The following is an 18,947-nucleotide window of genomic DNA, read 5'->3' as shown; positions in this document are numbered from 1 at the left end:
CCTGAACATGTCACAACTCTTCATTCATTGTATTATCATTTACAGGAAGTGAACATTATTTGCATAATTCATAGCAGTAATATGATAAAATAAACATGCTATAATCAGAGATACCTAGATAAACATGAAATAACTTTAGAATACATTTTTGCAGAGATTGATATTTAAAAACAAACCCTTGTAATCTTAAAAAATGATTAAGTTGGGTAGCTTGTGAATGTGGACATCATTGAACACTTTCCTTCTCCCTCTTTCAATCACCTTCAACACAGATGTATCTCGCAAAGCAATATAAACTCTGCAACACCTCAACAAAACCAGGGATGACAGGAGGAAGGAATGTCATAACACGATTTATTAAAATCAGTTTATAAAACCCTAGGACCAGTTCACAAAGAAGAATGGAGGTCTCATCCAACACTTCGAAGATAGGAACAGGGCTCCCCAGACAAGGTCCAAAGCTCAAGTTGATCTTTGTTGGAGGTAACATGATGTGGCAGTCAGATTTGATGATTCAGATCCTCTCTGGAGCCTTGTTTTCCTTTTTGTCTTTTAACATTCTTCCAAGCCTATTAACACACCAGTACTCTGTGTGCCTACCACAAAGTAGTTTTTGCCTGCATCAGTGGAAGCACATAATTTTCATCCTAGACTCTGATAATACTTTCACAAATATTTGCTTCACCTCAACTAAAAAAAAACCCCAAAATAAAGTGAGAGGAAATATTTTGATCACAAAGTAAAACAAATCAGCAAACCAAGGCTAGGATCCCATAAAACAAGAATTAGAATAGGAAAAAAAAAATGGGTGGATATACTTATAGGTAATCTCCCTTAGGTAGCAAAAAATCTTTGGATCCAGAAACACTGACAAAACACTGCAAATAAAGCGGCATCCTCCCCCTCCTTGACCCCAGGAAACAAACCAACCCCAGCACCCCAAAATTTGCTATGATCAGCACATCTTAGGCACAGGATCTGGAAATAATTACCAGAAGGGATGCTGGCAAACACCAGGGTCCGTTCAGAGAACATGCAGTTGCCACTTCATCCTGAATTTCAGAAGTCTCTCTTCTAGAGCTGTCTCATACACAATTGCATGTCCAGTTGCGTGCCCTAGAGGTTGTGGATCCAAGAGGAACAGCAATATTCTCTGCAGGATACTTTCAACTAGCTAAATCCTTATTAAAACTCTTCATATGAAGTACCGTTTAAATTGAAAACATGACAAGAGAGGGATCTGACAGTGGCACAGACACAACATAATGGTTACAGTTTAGAAAACTTACATGTTATCAAATGAGAATCCATGACAAACTCAAATCTTCACATGAGACTACATGAAGACTTCATGAAAATGGAAATGTATGGATGCTTTCTCCTGTAACAGGAATAACTGTTTATTGTTTATGTGATTTACCTGTAGCTATAGGAGGTAAGTTTGGAAATATTGACTATTACCAATTCTACCATGAAATGCTGTCCAGATGCATCCATAATAGAACTGCACCTGTGCTACTTTATGTATAAAGAGCAGTGACATTTTTCTCAGTACTCATTTTTGAACTACTAAAATACTCCTAGCAGAACACTCAGCATTTTTTCTAGTCCCAAGTTTAAAATGGTACCAGAAGTTACTCTTGTAGATGGCTGTTAAAGCTGTAGTGCATTAGTATGCTGAGACTGCCTCCTGTTCTCTCCTCTTGTCCAATACAGTTAAAGCCAAAACAAAACCCCATAACATTTCTGGTATTACTGTACCTTCCCTAGCAATATGCAACAGAATCATGTCATATACATTAGCCTTTAAAAGCAAAGCCCTGATTCAAGTGATAAAAATGTAATCTTTCACACTGCTCCCTCTTTGCAGGATAGCTTCTTCACAGTCTCACTGCCTTTGTGGTACAGACTGAGTTGATCATACTGATTTTAAATTGTTCCTTTTAACTTTTACCCTCTACCCACAGGTCCTTGGCTTCTCTTCTCATTGGTTATTGCACCCTGGGGCTGCAGAAGAGGTGCCTGCCTGCTTCTGCTTCTTTCGGCGTTTGTTCAGGAGGCGGTTGTTGGATGTTTTCAAGTCTTTGATTTTCACCTGATCATAGTCCACCCTCATGGTAGCCAAAGCGCTGGTCATCTCCTCCTGAAACCAAGGAAGCAATTTATTGAAAACCCTGAGGCAGAGAGCACACAGCCACCCCACACGACTGCCAGGAGATGAATATACAAAAAGGAACTCTCTGTTACACTACAGCCAGAAATAGCCGAGCCCTTTCTGCTGCACTGGACTATGACTAAAGGCTTCGTTCTACTCATGGACTCATTCAGGAGGAACTATTCACACAGTGTTGCATATGTGAGCATGCAGGACCACACTCTGCTCGCCTAAATTCCACCATGTCCCTATGCCCAGCATTTCTTACTGGCTGGCTCTGGGCCTTCACCAGCTACTGAGTCCGGGCTTCTCACAGCAGACTCAGAAGACTGCTTTCCTTGCTCTGTTACCAAACTAGGATAGCAGGAACTAGAATAAAGAGTTCACACAGTTAAAAGTATGTGCTTCAAATTCACACGCTTGCTTAGTTTGAATTAATGTTTAAGTGCAGGCAAATTTTAAACTTTTTAATAATGTTGTGAACAAAAATCTGCTTAAGTAAATGAATGTCTAGGTATTTAGTTCAGGAAAGGAAAAACGATTAAATATGGGAATGTCAGTGGCCCAAGGGAATACCTCTGGGACCTATACAAAGCACAAGCATAAGAAGTTCTCAGAAACATGGAAATGAAGAAGGCTAAGTGAAAATATCTGTTTGATCTCTTTGACTCAGTAGGCAAATGTTGCCTGGGTCCTATGAAATTTTACTGTTACATAGCTCAACAGCCGAGACTATACATCAGTAATTTAAATAAAATCAGTAATCAGTAAAATACACTACAGGAATGTTGCAATTATCAAAATGTCAAGCATTCTAAGTGCAGAAAATTCAGAATGAATTGTAAAACTTATAAAGGCCAGCAGGAAAGGGTTAAAGCTTGCAAACAACTTTTAGTCTGCCCTATAGTTTCACTTTGCAGGAAGCATTCAGCTGTCAGTACAAACAGTAGGTGAGGCACCTGGTGAGGTTAAGGGAAAGACAGATACATCTTCTTCTCCCCCTCATTCCCAAATATCATAACAAGACAAGGCTAAGGTTATTTAACAATACAAGAACAGAGTAAAAAACAGAATGCAGCTCAACCCTTCCACCCTGTCCCCCTATATTTTCATCATACTTCACTATAACAAACTTCAAACTCACTCAACGCCGTCCCTTCTCCTCTGTGGTTACATACAGTGGCTTAGCAGGCAGCATCATTAATACCTTTGATCATAAACACCAGCTTTGTTGATATTTGGCACAGCTGTAAGGCTGTCAGATGAAGATCAAATAGTTGGGGTTTTTTTACTTTTTAACAGTTATCATATACAGTACTGTTCTAACCAAGACTGTTTATGCTTTCCTTGTTTTATGTGGTTGTATTCAAAATGGCCATAACCCCCAAGGAAATAAACATATGCAGAGAAGCCAGCCCATCTAATCTCTTACCAGACTTGACTTCAAGAAATCTGAACTATGATTGACTCACTTTAACTTCATCCCAGTGGTCTTTATCCTCTTGCAGGACCCGTGCAGTATGAAGAGGAGTTGGTGGCACTGCCATTGATCTCTAAGAAAAGGGAAAAATACCAGAAGAAGTGTTCTGCAAAATCACATTTGGAAAGCGATTGCTTGCTCTTCTATGTGTATGGAGGGCATAAAACTTTATCTAATGTCCTTTGGTGGCCCTCATTAGTCACGCTTCCAATCACTCCACAAGCGAATTCATGTGTGAGGTAGAAAAGGACTATGGTCCCCACACAACAGTATCTTTAAAGAACAAAAGGAGAGAGAAATCAGTGCTGAGTTTCTTTCACTCTGCTCCCTTTCAGTCCAACCAATAACACTGTGTTGGATAAATTTTTATGTACATTTTAGATTTTAACTGCCATTTCACTATTCATTAGTCAATGTTTTGAAGTGGTTCATTTGACCTTTATCTTCTAGGATTTGTTGTAGGAGAATTTTTCTTGTACATATACATTAACTGAGATTAGCAGTTCATCAGATTGTTAAGCATGCCCAAAAGAGGAAATGATACCATTATTCAGAGTAAGGCACAGTTCAGAAGACAGTGCATCACCTGACATGTTCTTCCACATAAAACTGAGATCTATGCTCACCTGCCATGAAAGATCAGTAGATACATTAAATTAGAATAAGGTACAATTTCTAAAGCACAAAGCACAGTTCCCTAGCTAAATTCAGCAAGAATCATGGTATTTCTTGCCAGTCCATAACCCAAACTATAATTTCATTTGGATATTCTATCTTCCTTATACTTTCTACCCAAACTTGCTGTTTACTGCTGTGTGCCCTACACCAAAGACAGCTGCATGTCAGCAAAGTCTAAGGAGATCCCCGTACATGTCACTGTAAAATAAGCATTACGTTGGAAGCAGTGCTTATACTCCACCGAGCTAACAGCAGCACTGCAGTAGTTACAGAAATGGAAGCAGAAATCATGATCCCTGCAGCCCCTGGAAAAAGACCCCAGCTGGCCAGGGTATAGTTTTATCAAGTACAGCTGGGACAAGAGAAATGGAAAACCAGCAGGCTGGCTTTAGTGGTGCCCCTGAGCAGGTGTTGAAGGTGCCCTCCTATCTGCTGTGAGCTGCTCCTTGTTAAAAAAATCTTATCTACAAGCTAACTAGAGGATTATGTGCTCCATCTAAACTGATATTTTTTGCACAGTCCACAATAATACTTCTGCCGTCCATCTAATTAAAAAAAAAAAAAAGGAAAAAAGAGGAGAGACAAGCACTCTCCTCCACTACTTGTGCAAGGCATCTCCCCATACGTGTTCACATTCAGGGATTTAGAAAAAGGAAGAACACAGACATACACTATGCTGGTCTTTCCTTCTCCCTCCCTCTGCCTCATGGGAACAATAGCTTCAGCAGAAAAAAAGGCCAATCTGCAGCTCCTAGCGCATGCTTCCAGGAGCAGTATTCTAGCACAGCTCTTTGGTGCAGCAGACTCTATAGACCTTGTCTCTAATCTCCTCCTCATTAATTGGTTATATGCATATTTCAAGTAACATGTGTCGCTGTAGGTGGTAGCTTCCTTAGCTATTAGGCACTCATTCTGTGAAATTCATCGCCTGCTGACTTCTGAAACACCTCCTTCTTGGGTCTTCAAACACTTAAAGCTGGAGGTATTCTGAACAGTGATCACATTTTTATTTGGTTAAAAAAGACTTAGAAACATTGTCTAAGTTCTGTTCTAGTTCTACAGAGTCTTTGTAACCTTAATTTCTCAGATTTCACAACTGTAAATGAAGAATCTATCTACTTCATCAGGATGTTATACAGCTACATTACCATACGATTCTAAGAGTTTTCAGATCTTCAAGCAGGCATTACAGAAATCTGACTGCTAACCATGCCTCTGTTTCTGCCCCTTCCTCTGAGGATCAGCATAGACAGAGAAAAGGGCATTCTACAGTACAAGTGATTCTGTCCCTGGCTGATGATTTTTTGGGCAGTGAGAACAAAACTGGTGTCCTTTAAGGCACAAATACGAGAAGTATAATGTATTATTTTGAGTGACACCTACAAAGCAGAGATGATTCTCTGAAACTCAGCCTGGTAACTCCTGGGATTCTTGTCTGAAATAACTAATATTATATTATTAAGGTCTTTTATTCTTTTTTCCCAAAAAACATTTTTTTAAGGAAAAGTAAATTCAACCAAGTCATAGAGCGTAACTGAACTGGGACCATTAATAACTCTGTGTACCACACTATCCAGCAGTCTCTTACTGGGCACTAAACCGAGACCCTTGCTCCTCCCCCCAGCATTTCCAAACTCTGCCAAGGATGAAAATTCCCACTAAGCAGAGGACTGTGTTCACACTAACACAGCTATGCACAACGGTGCCTGAGACCACCAATAATAGCTCTCTAAATCCTGCACTGATGAAGTAAGTACATACAGTTTATTTTTATATTTTTAAGGAGAGTAACACATGCATATGCTGCAGAGTCAACAGTGACTGCCTGCTCACAGAAGATATAGATACATTCAGCTTTTGCTTCCAAGGACGCTATTGTGGGTGTCTCTCTCTCGGTGTCCTCTGGTAACACCAAAAAGAATTGTGGTTCTACAGGCAGATGACCCTCTGTGGCGGGCACAGTAGGTTAATTAAGTTAATTAACAGTAATCATCATCCTTCTCTTGCTGTGCTTTGTGAAGCTACGTGTAAGTTCTGCATGTAAGAATTCATCTTGTATAAAGAGATATGAAACTCACATTAATCCAAGGATGATTCATAAACTGAGAAACCGTCATCCTCTCTGTTGGGTCAGTCTTCAGTAAATGGCGAATCAGTTGTTTGGCTGAAAAACAGGACCAACATGGCATGCTGTAGTCTACTGCTGTGTTCCCAAATAACCTTGAGAACACAAAGACCTGCTGACTGAAGAAAGATAACTTTGCAGAACTCAAAACACCTACCTATTGCTGTTACCATGTTAAGAAGCCATGTACAGTGTGGTAGGTTACTATGTTTAAAGAGGCAGAACAGGAGAACATCCAAAACAAGAGGTAAGAAGGAAAGACAAAGGATTGGGGAATCCAGCTATGCTATCTACATCACCAAACCAACTGTTTTGAGAGCAAGAACTTGAGAAAAAGAGAAACATAGGAACAGAAAGCTATTAAGCTGCCTGTCTGAAAGATGGTGACATGCTTGCCATTATAGGCTGAACGAATGCATAAATAGATGTTTTAAGAAATGATAGAAGACAAAAACTAGCACAGGCTGTGGGGAAAAAAAAAGGACAATAAACTTTTTTTTGACGACTGAGAGGCCACTAAAAGGACAAAGTCAAAGAAATGGATTGCACAAACAGGCTTTGCAGTAGCTTTCTGTGAACATGGTATCTGCCAATGCAAGAATACTAAGTAACTGAGATAAGAGAGTCTAGACAGGAGTTTCATTAATGAGGGTGGACAGACTGGAAACACTGCATCCAAGGGACATTATTTAGAAAGTCTCACACATAACTTCCTTGGGGGGAACCTAGAAAAACTTCTGAATAAGAGTTTTCTTTTAGACACCTCTGATGCAAGATGACTAAATGCTTGTAAGAAGCTGTCAGAGCTACAAGTTGAGACTTTAGTTTGTCAAGAGAGGCTGCAAAGGAGTTTTACAGGAGAAATTATCTGGAGTCTAAAATGGACAAGGAAACAAAAGGAGGGGACCACAAACAGAGCCTGTTAAGATGATTACAGGAAGCTGGAGGGCAATTTAGAGAAAGCCTCCATAGATGATGAAACAACACAACGATTACATAAAGAAAACCATGACAAGAACAGTACAAATGAGGGCAAAAAGCAGCAGTCTGCTGAAGGTGCCTGATCAGCCTAAAAGAATACACATAAACTATCAGATCTTAATAGGTTCAAAAACAGAGGGCACCTATTTTCATTCAGGCAAGCATACAGAAACCCTACAAATTTTCCAAGCGTTGTCTCACCAAGCTCCCCTAGCATTTTAATAACTGCTGTAATATGAACAATACCCAAGGCAGACAAAATATTAAGCCAGAAACCCGTAAGTAAAACATCTTCCTTATTAATGTTCAGTAGTCTATACTGCACATGTAGCCATGAGATCCAATGAGGGGTTAAAAAGCCACAGATCACAGTATTATCCAATGATAATTTGTTATTGCTAAACAGCAGACAGTAACAGGATGTTAGCAACAGCAATTTAAAGGGCTTGTTAGAGAAAAAGATGTGCCCATAAATTGCTGACCTTTCTCTCTAATATGAAGGGCAGGTGAGACTTCCAGCTTATGAAACTGTCAGAATAAGAGGGAATCAAAAATATCCACTTTCAGGACACTGGTTTGAGCCCATCCAGGTCACTGCTAAACAGCAGCAGCTTTTGGTCAATGACTTATACAAAATAAATTGTTGACCTTGATTTAAGTGGTGGCTGGCAAGATCCCACATCACAAAAACCTAGCATGAAAACTTCCCATCCTTGCTGGCTGTATCACCAAGGAGGGAAAAGCCTGAATGAGTTCTTAAGACAGTTTGCCTTTCTTCCAACTCAGCTTGTATTGCAGCTGTCCTGGCAGTCTCCTTTCTCAGGATTAAAGACTTTTGTTTCCAGAGGGTTTAATCTTGGCATTCACTAGCACTAGCTGGAATTTGAAAGAAAGTTTTCAGTAGTCAGTTACTTTCTGTAATACTTAGGTTGTTGGCTAGTATCTGAGTTCCCAGTCATTCTCTGTATCACCTTACAAAAAATTAATTTAAATTCTAAAAGAAAGGAAACAAAAACTAAGACAGGTTTTTAGAAACAGTCTCTTGCAAACACTTCACCACTGCACACCATGCACATACTCATCAGTAGCAGCGAGCGTTGTTACCTTCCTCTGATACTTCAGCCCACTCTGGATTGGGAAACCCATATTGCCCCATCCGAATTCGTCTCTTCATCCCTGGAGAAATGGCTTGACCAGTGTTTGAGTAGAATGGAGGGAACCCACACAGGCTGTAAGAGTGGACAAAAGAACTATAACTAGCAAAGTCCTTTCATCTCTTAAAAAGTCCCATATAAGTTTATATTCTTTTGCAGGTTGAATGATCCTAGTGACTAATTACTTGTAAGTGCAGATTTAACGAGATGTGTCCTTTTTCTGTTCATCAAGCCTCTTTCCAAATACTTACAGAATATATGTAATGACACCCAATGACCACATGTCACATGATTTGTCATACTTCTCAGGACCAAGGACTTCTGGGGCTAAAGAAGATTAAAACCAGAAATTAACAGAGTACCAGGTATTTCCTTTCATCTCCATCACACACTTGAACAAAAAATATCAGAGGCATTAAAAAAATGCAACTCACTGCAGGAACTGGGTAGTATTTTCTATTGACAAGTTCCTAAACACATCTAATGTAGCTTTAAAAAGGAGGAATGGAGCTGGCAAAATGCCCTACTCTTCACCTTAGTGTCTCTCTGCTCAAGAGAGTACTAAGATTACAGAAAAGCAGAAGGAGCTATAGCTAAATGTGTACAGGGAGACACTGCACTGAAAGAGGCAGGAGCATATGTTCCAGAAATCAGAACAGAAAGGATCTACTTGAGCTGTGATAAAATTTTGAACGATACCTAGGTGGAATGTGTTTAGCTCCAGCAACTCCAGAGCAATGTATTTTTCTTTGGCCTCCAGAGCATTACGTTTCTTTGGCTCCAGAGCAAAATTATAGAGAGATACATTTAGAGGGGATTTTTTTTTTTCCCTGGGGCAGGTGAACTGGCAGGGAGCTTCATTTTGTAAGGAAAATGATTCTCTAAACATATGAGCAATCATGCTGGTTTATAAAAAGGTGTTGAGAAGGGAAATGTCAGCTTGTCTATATACAAATATAAAGGCATAAAAACATATATGCATAAATTCCTTAACATTTTATCACTAATCCCAGCTTACAAAAATATAGAAGAAAGCATCAGACAAAAAACAGTGCTATGGTAATTATCTGCTAACAGTGAATAACAGTATCTTTCAATACAAAAGACTATAAAAACTTACATCATAGAAGAGAACCAATTCTTCCAAAAAATTAAGCCCTTTTTTCCTCCAAAGACATTCCAAGCGTGGACTGCCTCAGTCATACCATATGGTGAATGACTATTAACTCAAAGACCAAAACGGACACACTCTAAAATGAGTGCATAAAGGACAGTCTGCTGTGGCCTTCATTACACAGTGCTCTGTCTTTGGACACAATGCAGGCAAAAATTCAGCTGTGATTAAGTCACATTGGTCTTTTATTACTAATTCCTCCATTTGCCAGCTTTAAGAAGCTTTACAGCTGAAGCAATACTCTCCCCATTCTCTTTTATTGCATTAGTTAAGCTAAGGGAAGTTTTACAAGGAAACACCCAAATAATCATGAAGTTGAGTTCAAATTATGGCTTTTATTGCATCATTCAGAGGAAACATCAGGATTACTTCAAGTGTAATCAGAAGCAACATGTTCTCTCTCCTTGATCCTCATTTGCATCCCCTGTTAAGGCTGTTTCCTCTGCAACCAAGGAAGAAAGCAGGAGCACTGAACTGTACTGGAACCAGACTAGGTTTGGGTTGGATCCCATTTTAAATTCTGCAGGCTACCTCTCTGCATTACATCCACAATAGAAGATTTCCCATCCATTCCTACAGCCCACAGACCTGCTATAAGGGGAGGGATGACAGATTGAAACACAAAAGAAATGCATCTTGGATAACTTACCCACATAATAAGGAGTGTAACAGGGGGTCTGCAGTGCATTTTGTACAGTGGTTTCTTTGGCAAAGCCGAAGTCTGTGAGTTTGAGTACAGTATCCTTCTCTTTAGATGTGTAAAGCAAGTTTTCAGGCTGAAAGGTCACCAAGAGAAAGGATAAACTGGACAATGAAGAGATGTCTCTAATGAGCTGAAAGGTCAAACTATTCCCACTTGCCTGGACCACCACCAGCATCTGGGTCTTCTTACTTCTCTCACATCCCCACCACACCATGCAGGAAGTTCCCTCCTGACATGTAGCATTTTTGCTCAGACTAAGAATCAACACCCTTCTCAACATGGTATTTAGGAGAGCAAATCACAAGAGTCTCATCAGGTCCAATGGGCGTCAAGTCTGGCTTCTTGAACCTCTCTCTAGGTCACTGCGCTTACAAGGGTTGTTCTGTCTGATCAACACCAGCTGATCTGACAGCACTCTGTACTGCACTCAAGTAGCTGAGGCGGAAGACAAGAGAAGTCATAAAACTCTCAAGGAGCAACTGACATAACTCCATCAGAATTAACTGATACACAGTCCCCTTCCTGCTCCCCCCCTCCTCTGTCTCCTGAAACCTGAGTTAATTCCACTCTTGTTCCACGCTCCATAAAGGCTCTCCAAAGCCAGAAGTGGCACAGAGGGAAGTAAAAGCTCTTGTAAACGAGAACAGGGACAACGGCACATCTCCAGAACCTGCAACTGTTCAATCTTGTTTTCCAGTTTCTCAGTCACAAGGAAGCTATGCCCTCTCTCGTGCTGGTGTTTAGGGACATAGAGAAGGAAGGGCTTGAAAGAAAACAGGATTTAGGATCTATTAAGCAATTTGAACCGTTTCTATGTTAGTTCACCGAGTGTATGTAGGGGGTGTTTGGGTCTATGCGCTTCCATTTCTGTGCTGGTGATAGGCAATGGCACATAGCTCCATAAAAGTGAATAGATGTTTAGTCTCTGAACTGTTAAGTCATTCTCCAGTTCCTACCTAAAGAACCCTCAAACACACCCCTCAGTGACACCAAGAAACGGCAGTTCTCCCTCCAGCTAAACACATGGAAGCATCTGTAGAAAATTCACAAACTCAGAACGGCAGAATCAATCAGATGCCTCGGTCTATCATTATGTGACCTGCTCTCCATCCAGCACATTCCATCACACTGTCGTATCGCTGCGCTAGAGATGCCTTGATGCAGCTACCTTGTCTTTGCTTGTGCTGTGCACTTTACAGAATGAAAACAAAATACAATACTACAAACCCTGTCAAATCTCTACAACAAGATCTGGGTACAAACTAGCTAATAAAGCACACTGTTCCACATGGTAGTAACTGAGATCTTCCTATTTTCCCAAATATTTACATATACTATTAAAGTGGGTTGGATGCATGGAATTGGTATTATTTCTCCTATATAGGCAGTTTTCTCCTGTTTCTGAAGGGGGTTTTGGTGTTTGTTTGGGTTTTTTTTTGTTTTGTTGTTTTCTTTGTGGTGGGAGTGGGTTGACAGGTATGATTCTGTAAACAACTAATAACTGGGAAAGACCGTACCGTAGAGGTATACCATCTAGTACAAGTTCACTTCAGGCAGTGCTATTTTCTGGTTAATTAACTGGACTGCAAGTTGGCAGTACCCCTTTAATTAACCATCTGACTATCACCGGATTCTTCTGCATTAGTACACAACTGGAATGCATTCGCATACATGAATATTCTGACCTTTGACTAGTTGCAAACTAGTTGTGAACAGAGCCCTTCTCACACTGGCAGAGGAACAGTAATGCTTTGACCATCTGACTGTACTCCTAGTTCTATTTAAACCACTACTGCCCATTTGTTTTTCTGCCTTACGCTCTTTTCTCCCTGCCCACACCCCTTCAGGCCTCACCTTGACATCTCTATGGGCAATGTTCATTGAATGCAGATACTGGATGGCTGTTCCGATGTCTCTCATTATTTCAGAGGCCTCTGTAAATACAATTTTAGAGAAAGGTCACATTAACATTCCCACTGTAACTCAGGGACATGCTTGGGAATGCTTATGACTTACAAACAGCTTGCTGGAATACAGGGCTAGCGTCAAGACTAGAAAACCTAAAATTAGCCCTAACAGCTGTGTTTTGGTTTTGCAAGCAACCATACCCCCCCAGTTCCCCGGCTGCTCAGCCCTCCTCCTGAGCAGGCACTGCAACTGAATGGTTGAGACTCCTGCTTTTTATGAGCTTGTAAATCTGTGCTTTAATTTGCTCACCAGAAAAGCAGCAAGAGCAGAGCAGGTACGCAAGCAACATGAAGACTGTGGAGAAAGGAGCCCCAACCAGGACATATCCCTGATTGTCCAGGACATGTCCTTGGTTGTCCGAAACAGAAGTTTAACTTTCAGCTTCTAGTTCAGGAGTAATAGGAGGATCTAACAGATTTTCTAAAAATAGAGCAACATAACAATATAGTAATTTTAGGATAGGTCACATCTTAATTCCTCACTGTCTTTAGAAGTTCTTCCTCAGGAGAAACAAAATCAACAGTTCTATTCTGCAAAGCCCAAACTGCCACCTTGGAAATAATATGTTTCTAAAATTTAACATAACCCCAGTGGGAAATTCTAGTGGTTGGTGAGCAGCCTTGCAACAGCAGTACTCGTGAAGTCTGGTAGAGTTCAGTTACACAGGGAGAGGTTTCAGAGCAGGGAGGAGTGACATTCCCATTGTACTAAGTAAGCATTATGTTATCTCCATTATATTATATAGTACATTATACGTATTAAGTGAGCATTATATTATCTCCTTTGACAGGAAAATAGAATTAGCAACTTCAACCTGATCCTCTGTTTTCTGCATAGGTAGAAACCTCAGCTGCAGTAGTGAGAGAGAAGGTAGAAGTTCTTGTAGTGTAACCTGAAATTCTTTTTCACATGGTTTGAGATTGAAATTACACAGTCTCAGGCAAGGACAATCAGAAGGCAGAAACACTCATCTTCGTATAAAACCTTGCACAACCCTTCTCCTTCCTGGACCAGGTCAAAAACCCTGGCTCCTAATGGGAAGTTGTGGCTGATACATAAACCGCCAGTGAACCTGGGGAATCCAGTGGAATGGGGCTCAGTTATCTCAGGAAAAAATTAAGGTGTTTTTTTTTGTTTAACACTCCCAGATGACTTCTGAGTAAGTATTTAGAATGTTATACAAGGGTACTTAATGTAGAAAAATCACGTTTTTAGTACAGTGGAGTCACTAATGATCACAGAACCAGTTTCCCCCCTGGAATCTTGTATTTTAGAGAGGAACAAATAAAGTTCCTGAAAATAAGCACTTGTTTTCCCTGCATTAGTCTCCTACCACTTAAAGGATTCATCCCAGGCTAGGAAACACAGGATCAGAAAAAGCCTTGCCTCTATACCAGACTTGCAAACCAGTCATAGTAATTTACAAGCTCAGGTGTAAGATTTTCTTCTTCTAATAATTTTGTCATGATGCTAGTTACAAACACTAACATTTTTACTCCTGAGCAGAAACAAGCTCTTGTCTGTGGTGAGTGAGCAAGGAGAACCACAGTCAAGCACACCTGTGGTACTCTGGAAATAATAAATTGCAAAGACAATAAAAATGGCAAGACAATTGTACTGCAAGCTCTGTCACTGACTCATAGCAGGTCTTTAAACTTGCACATAGTCCCTATTATAGAGGGGCAGGCTTGTTTACAGTGTGGCTAATAACACTTCCTTTCAAGTAGTACTCAAAAACCCTTGAATAAGAGATGTTTCATCAAATGTGATTCGCTCATTGTATTCATCACCTAACAGTATAGCTGTTCCCAGCGAGTGATGCTGCTTGAGGGACAGCCAGAAGAGGAATCGCAGTAGAAGCTGCGTTGATCATGTTAGAGGTGCTCTGGCAGGAGACCAGGGACTAGAGTAACAGAGGCTGTGGTGCTTCAGAAGTGAAGAAGCTGAGCAGATTTGTATGAAGAATTTTCCTCTAAACCTTCCACATTGTTCCTGAACTTGGCCAATTCTGGTAATTCCTGATTTTAAAACTTTAGAACTTTAAAAAATAACTATTTAATACACAGTTGGATAGAAAATTAAAAAAACAAACAAACAAAAACCAAATCAAAGAAAAATTCCTGTAAGGGAACTAAGCAAGGCACAGAGGAAGGGAGAAGCAATCTTTAACAAACTTTAAAATTAAACTTGCAATTTTTCACCTCTCTCAGTGAAAGCTTGATCTCCTCTCTCCTGGATCCTGCTAAACAGCTCTCCTCCCTCCATGCTGAAACAAAGAACACAAAAAATACCCCACCTTATATGAGCAGAAGAGATCAAGTTAACACCTGATGGTGCATCCATATTAACACCTCACTGTGCACAGAACCATGGCAGATTAGAAGAGATTACAGGCTGTCTCCTATGCCAATGCTTCCTAAACACCACACTCATTTGAATCAATGCACATTCTGATATGGAATAAATAGAAAACAAAACAAGACCAAGGAGTTTTAATGCTTTCAGTTTAATGTACCCTGTCACAAGGAACATGACACACATAGTTGGGAAGTCAGATATGCTGGTACTGGGCGTCTGACAGTAATGTTATTTTATCTAAGGGTTGGAGATGAAGAAAAAGGAAAGAAGGAAGCAAAGACAGTGAAAAGGATTATTAATTTATCCCCAGTGAAGAAGGCAGCAATTGTGGTATTACAGATCAAGGAGAGAATAGGAAAAGTTAAGAGTCAAAATAGTAGCAAAGAGGATCATGTCAGACCATTGGATTTACATCTGAAGTTGGAAGCCAATCACAATCAAAGCACATCATATTTGTAGAGACATATCTTTCAAGATTGTATTAATTAGTCAATGCTTTAATGAGGACAATTGTCATGGAGTACAAGGAAAATTTATTTTCTGGTTAAGGTTCCTCATTTTTCCATCATACAAGATGGCTGGAGCAGCTACACATTTCCCTACCAGTTCCATAAAGACAACAAAAGATTTGCTGTGCAAACCAAAATCGTGCTGCTGAGAAAGCTGACCTAAATCTCATCTAAGTCAACACATTCTCCCCCTCCCTCCACCCCCTCAAGCCCCTGGGGGGGGGCTGCTGCTGGTTCATACCATTCCATCACAATGAGGAGGCATCTCTTTCCATGATGTATATTCTCATAAACATCCAGGACATGGACAATGTGGGGACACCCTGATGCTCTCCAATGATACTCTACTTCCTGACGGGCTTTTGGGTTGTCATACAGGAGCTGTAAAGAAACAGGAGTGAGCAATGTCAGTGAGCCAGCATCATTCTGCTTTAAATTGGCACCTACATGCATTTGAGCTCAAAGATGGTGGCAAAGGCTACTCTTAACACTTTCTCCAGCCAAAGGATGCCAATCCATCACAAAACTTTCACCATCTCTGGGCTGTCCAGCTTCGTAGATTGAGGAATACAGAAACAACTGGTCACTTAGAACTGGAACAACCTCGAGTGGCACTGAGGAGAGATTCTGAATCTGAGGCGGAGACAGACCACTCACTCGCCTCTGATGGGAAACAGCAATTTTTTCCTGCTTGTTTGCAGTACTTGCAAAGAGAGGAGAATCCCTCTGCTAAGGACAATAACCCTCCCATTTGCCCCCCCCCAGCTGCTGGGAGAAGAGACTTCTTAGGTGCAGAGCAAATGCTTAAAGTTCAGTGAGACTTAAAACAATGAGGACTTTCACACTGACTCTGAATGTGCTTCTTAAATACCACACAAATTTCTGGCCCCATCAGGGTAGAAAGGGACCTCTGACTATCTAGATGCTTGAACTTCTTTCTCTGTCACATGCAAGACCAGTTTATTTTAAAGGTGCTAATCTCTAGAAGGGAGGTAAGAGCTCATCTTTCCTCATCCTGCAACCTCGTACACAAGAAACATGTTCCTTTCCATTTGAAGAACTGCTCTGTATCAGACTCTGCAACTGAGCTTTTGTGCAACAGGGGCACATTGCTGAATCATGCCTTTTCTTCTCTGCCTCGTCTCTCTAGACACTACTAACACTTTGTGACAGAGACTCTCTCTTTACTGCACATTTATACGGTTCTTACACAATACGACTGTGATCTGAGTTTGATACTTTATGCCCTATAGTAATAATCATTGTAATGATGGAGCAGCAACAAAACTGATGCTATATAAAGCATTGTTAAATGCATTGAAACAGAATAAAGAACAAGCAAAGAACAATCACCTCTGATCTATTCGCTTTAGAAAAGGACTAAAACAACTGTGAGGGAACTGTTTATAAACAGGCAAACAAAAAGTATCATTGCTGCACTATTAGGCCTTAGCCTGAAGCTCTTCTCAGTCATGTTTGCAGTCAGGTCCCAGTCAAAACACAACTGCATGATAATTGCTGACAACAAGTATTAACATGTAACCTGTCATTAGGGACCTATGAATCAGCCCAGGAAAATGAGATTGCTTTTCCACCCAGTTGCCAAGCTAAGGCACTAATGGTGTCATAGACACCTCTCAATATAGGGAAACTCATGATTTAAAGGTCACAGGAAGCAAGTTGCAAATTCTGATTTCTTTATTGACTCCAACACAGACAATTTGCATCACTGAAAAAAAAGCTTCCACTTTGTTGCTGCTTCCAACATCCCTTTCAGCAAAGCAGACATAGTAACATGGCAGGAAAGGCCTGCAACACTTTATGAAATGTTGAGGAAGTGCTCGGGAACCACTGGACAGAAGGTAAGAGGCTTCTCTTCTTTTCCAGGCTGAGAACAGGAAAAGGATGACAAGTACGCCTCTGCTGAGTGCACACCGTTGTATTTTTGTGAAGCACAGAGAGGTTGCAGGAGGGAACAAGTGACCTCAGGAGGGGTGCTGGCTCCTTACCTGAACGGGCAGGGAGCCTCACCACGGTGACCACCCTCTAGGCTCTTCAGCTCTGCTCCAAAGGCTCCAGCATGACACCAGATTTTCAGCAGTGCAAGGAGCTGAAGAAGCTTTCTTGCAGAGTTCAATGCCCTCGCAACCAGCCTACTTCCACAGCTGTCGTTCTGCACCCAGAGCACACCCTTTTGAGATCACTAACTATCCGCCTCTTCCTTCCTGCTCCAGCCTGGCTATGGCCTGATTTCCAACACAAATAGCTTCCTAAAGAAAGAGATGGCTCCAATTTGGACAAAAAGCCCATTAGCGAGTCCAAGTGCAGTTGCTTTACCTCTTTCAGCCATCAGCCCATTCAGAAGCTTTTCCTTCACAGCCACTGTGTTCTAGCTCAGTAGAACTGTCTATCAGCATTTTCCCCTCTGCCCTTCTGAGTTTGGGCTGTTGCCTAGAGGTCTTTTAAAAAGTTCATTAAATTACGCGTGCAACAATAAAGCCCAAACACCCTCAGGACTAACCAGGCCATTCAGAAAAGCATTACAGGGTTTACTCCTTGGATATTACTGGATTAATGCCATTTCTGAGCAGGACGCTTCAAAAACCTTCTCACCTATCCTGTGCTACTAATTAGAGATAACCATTCTCTTCACTAATGTTAACTGCACTATAATCTGTGTACTTCGTGCTTGTACAGTGCGCAGAGATGTTGGTTTTCATCTTTGTACCAAGTGCTTATGAAAATTGTTTCACAGAATTGAATTCTCACTCTCTAAAGAGCTTTTACAAGGCATTTAGATACACATGCTGCATGCTGCAGTTTCTTTTCTCCACCCCTACAAGCAAGTCTCATATACTCCTTAGTGCCAGGCTTGAATGTACTCATGTCAAAATGACACCTGGAGGAGCAGAGAAAAGGAAATGCAAAAATAAAGAGCTGATACACATACCAAGCAACATCTGATATATCAACTGTTAACCTTTGGATTTCTCCTTCTGAGCCTTAAAAATAAATTAAATCTTTTCCTTATGTCTAAAACCAGAAGCCATAACTATACCTTTTAGAGATGCAGACACCTGTAAAATGAAAGCCAGGCAGGGTTGAAAGCACCGATTTCTACAAAATTTAGGTGATGATTTAGAAACACAGACTGAAATTCTTGCCCTTCGGTTAAATTTAACAAACTTGCAAAAAACATAAATGGATATTCTGCCATCTTCCTGAGCCTGAAGAGAGACTGTGCTTCTATTACTGCAATAGCTTTGATAAGACTATGACCAGGTTCCCTTGACATTCTACAAAAGTATAGAGGTCGTTGTGAACAAACCCAGAGTTTCAGGTAAGTTTTCCAGCACTGCTGGTTCACGCTGGTTTGAGGAAAGAGCAGCTCTGTCAAATAGTACCAGCTCAGGAAGCCCCCTGCCATCCCCCTAGAATTGCCACACAGTTCAGCTGAGTCACAGCTTATCATGATGGACTGTGGGCAGGATCATGAACCAACCTAACTTCAAAACAAGACAAACTCAAGAAACATGCCCATCTCCCAATTTTCCACAAAGCCAGATCAGTGATCCAATGCACAACGCCTTTGTGTAACAGCAAGAGGATGCCCACGTGTGTGGTCAGACAACACAGTCTGGAACATGAGTTGCACAGTAGAA

The 18,947-nt window shown here is 40.8% G+C and overlaps 1 protein-coding gene across 1 annotated transcript in view; it reads right to left on the bottom strand.

Moving 5' to 3' along the window:
• Window positions 1-340: 340 nt before the first annotated feature.
• Window positions 341-18,947, bottom strand: part of MAPKAPK3 (MAPK activated protein kinase 3) — a 125,025-nt gene continuing 106,418 nt past the window's right edge. The window contains exons 4-12 of the mRNA XM_074836460.1: window positions 15,527-15,666; window positions 14,620-14,684; window positions 12,305-12,384; window positions 10,397-10,523; window positions 8,825-8,900; window positions 8,524-8,648; window positions 6,392-6,477; window positions 3,628-3,708; window positions 341-2,143 (exon numbers count right to left, since the gene is read on the bottom strand). Coding sequence (XP_074692561.1) covers window positions 1,985-2,143; window positions 3,628-3,708; window positions 6,392-6,477; window positions 8,524-8,648; window positions 8,825-8,900; window positions 10,397-10,523; window positions 12,305-12,384; window positions 14,620-14,684; window positions 15,527-15,666 — 939 coding nt within the window. The 3' untranslated portion in view covers window positions 341-1,984. The remainder of the gene's footprint in view (window positions 2,144-3,627; window positions 3,709-6,391; window positions 6,478-8,523; window positions 8,649-8,824; window positions 8,901-10,396; window positions 10,524-12,304; window positions 12,385-14,619; window positions 14,685-15,526; window positions 15,667-18,947) is intronic.

The sequence above is a fragment of the Strix aluco genome, chromosome 11 (genome assembly GCF_031877795.1).
Source record: "Strix aluco isolate bStrAlu1 chromosome 11, bStrAlu1.hap1, whole genome shotgun sequence".
Lineage (NCBI taxonomy): Eukaryota > Metazoa > Chordata > Aves > Strigiformes > Strigidae > Strix > Strix aluco.
Note: the sequence above shows the minus strand (reverse complement) of the source record. Positions and strands in the feature narration are given on the sequence as shown.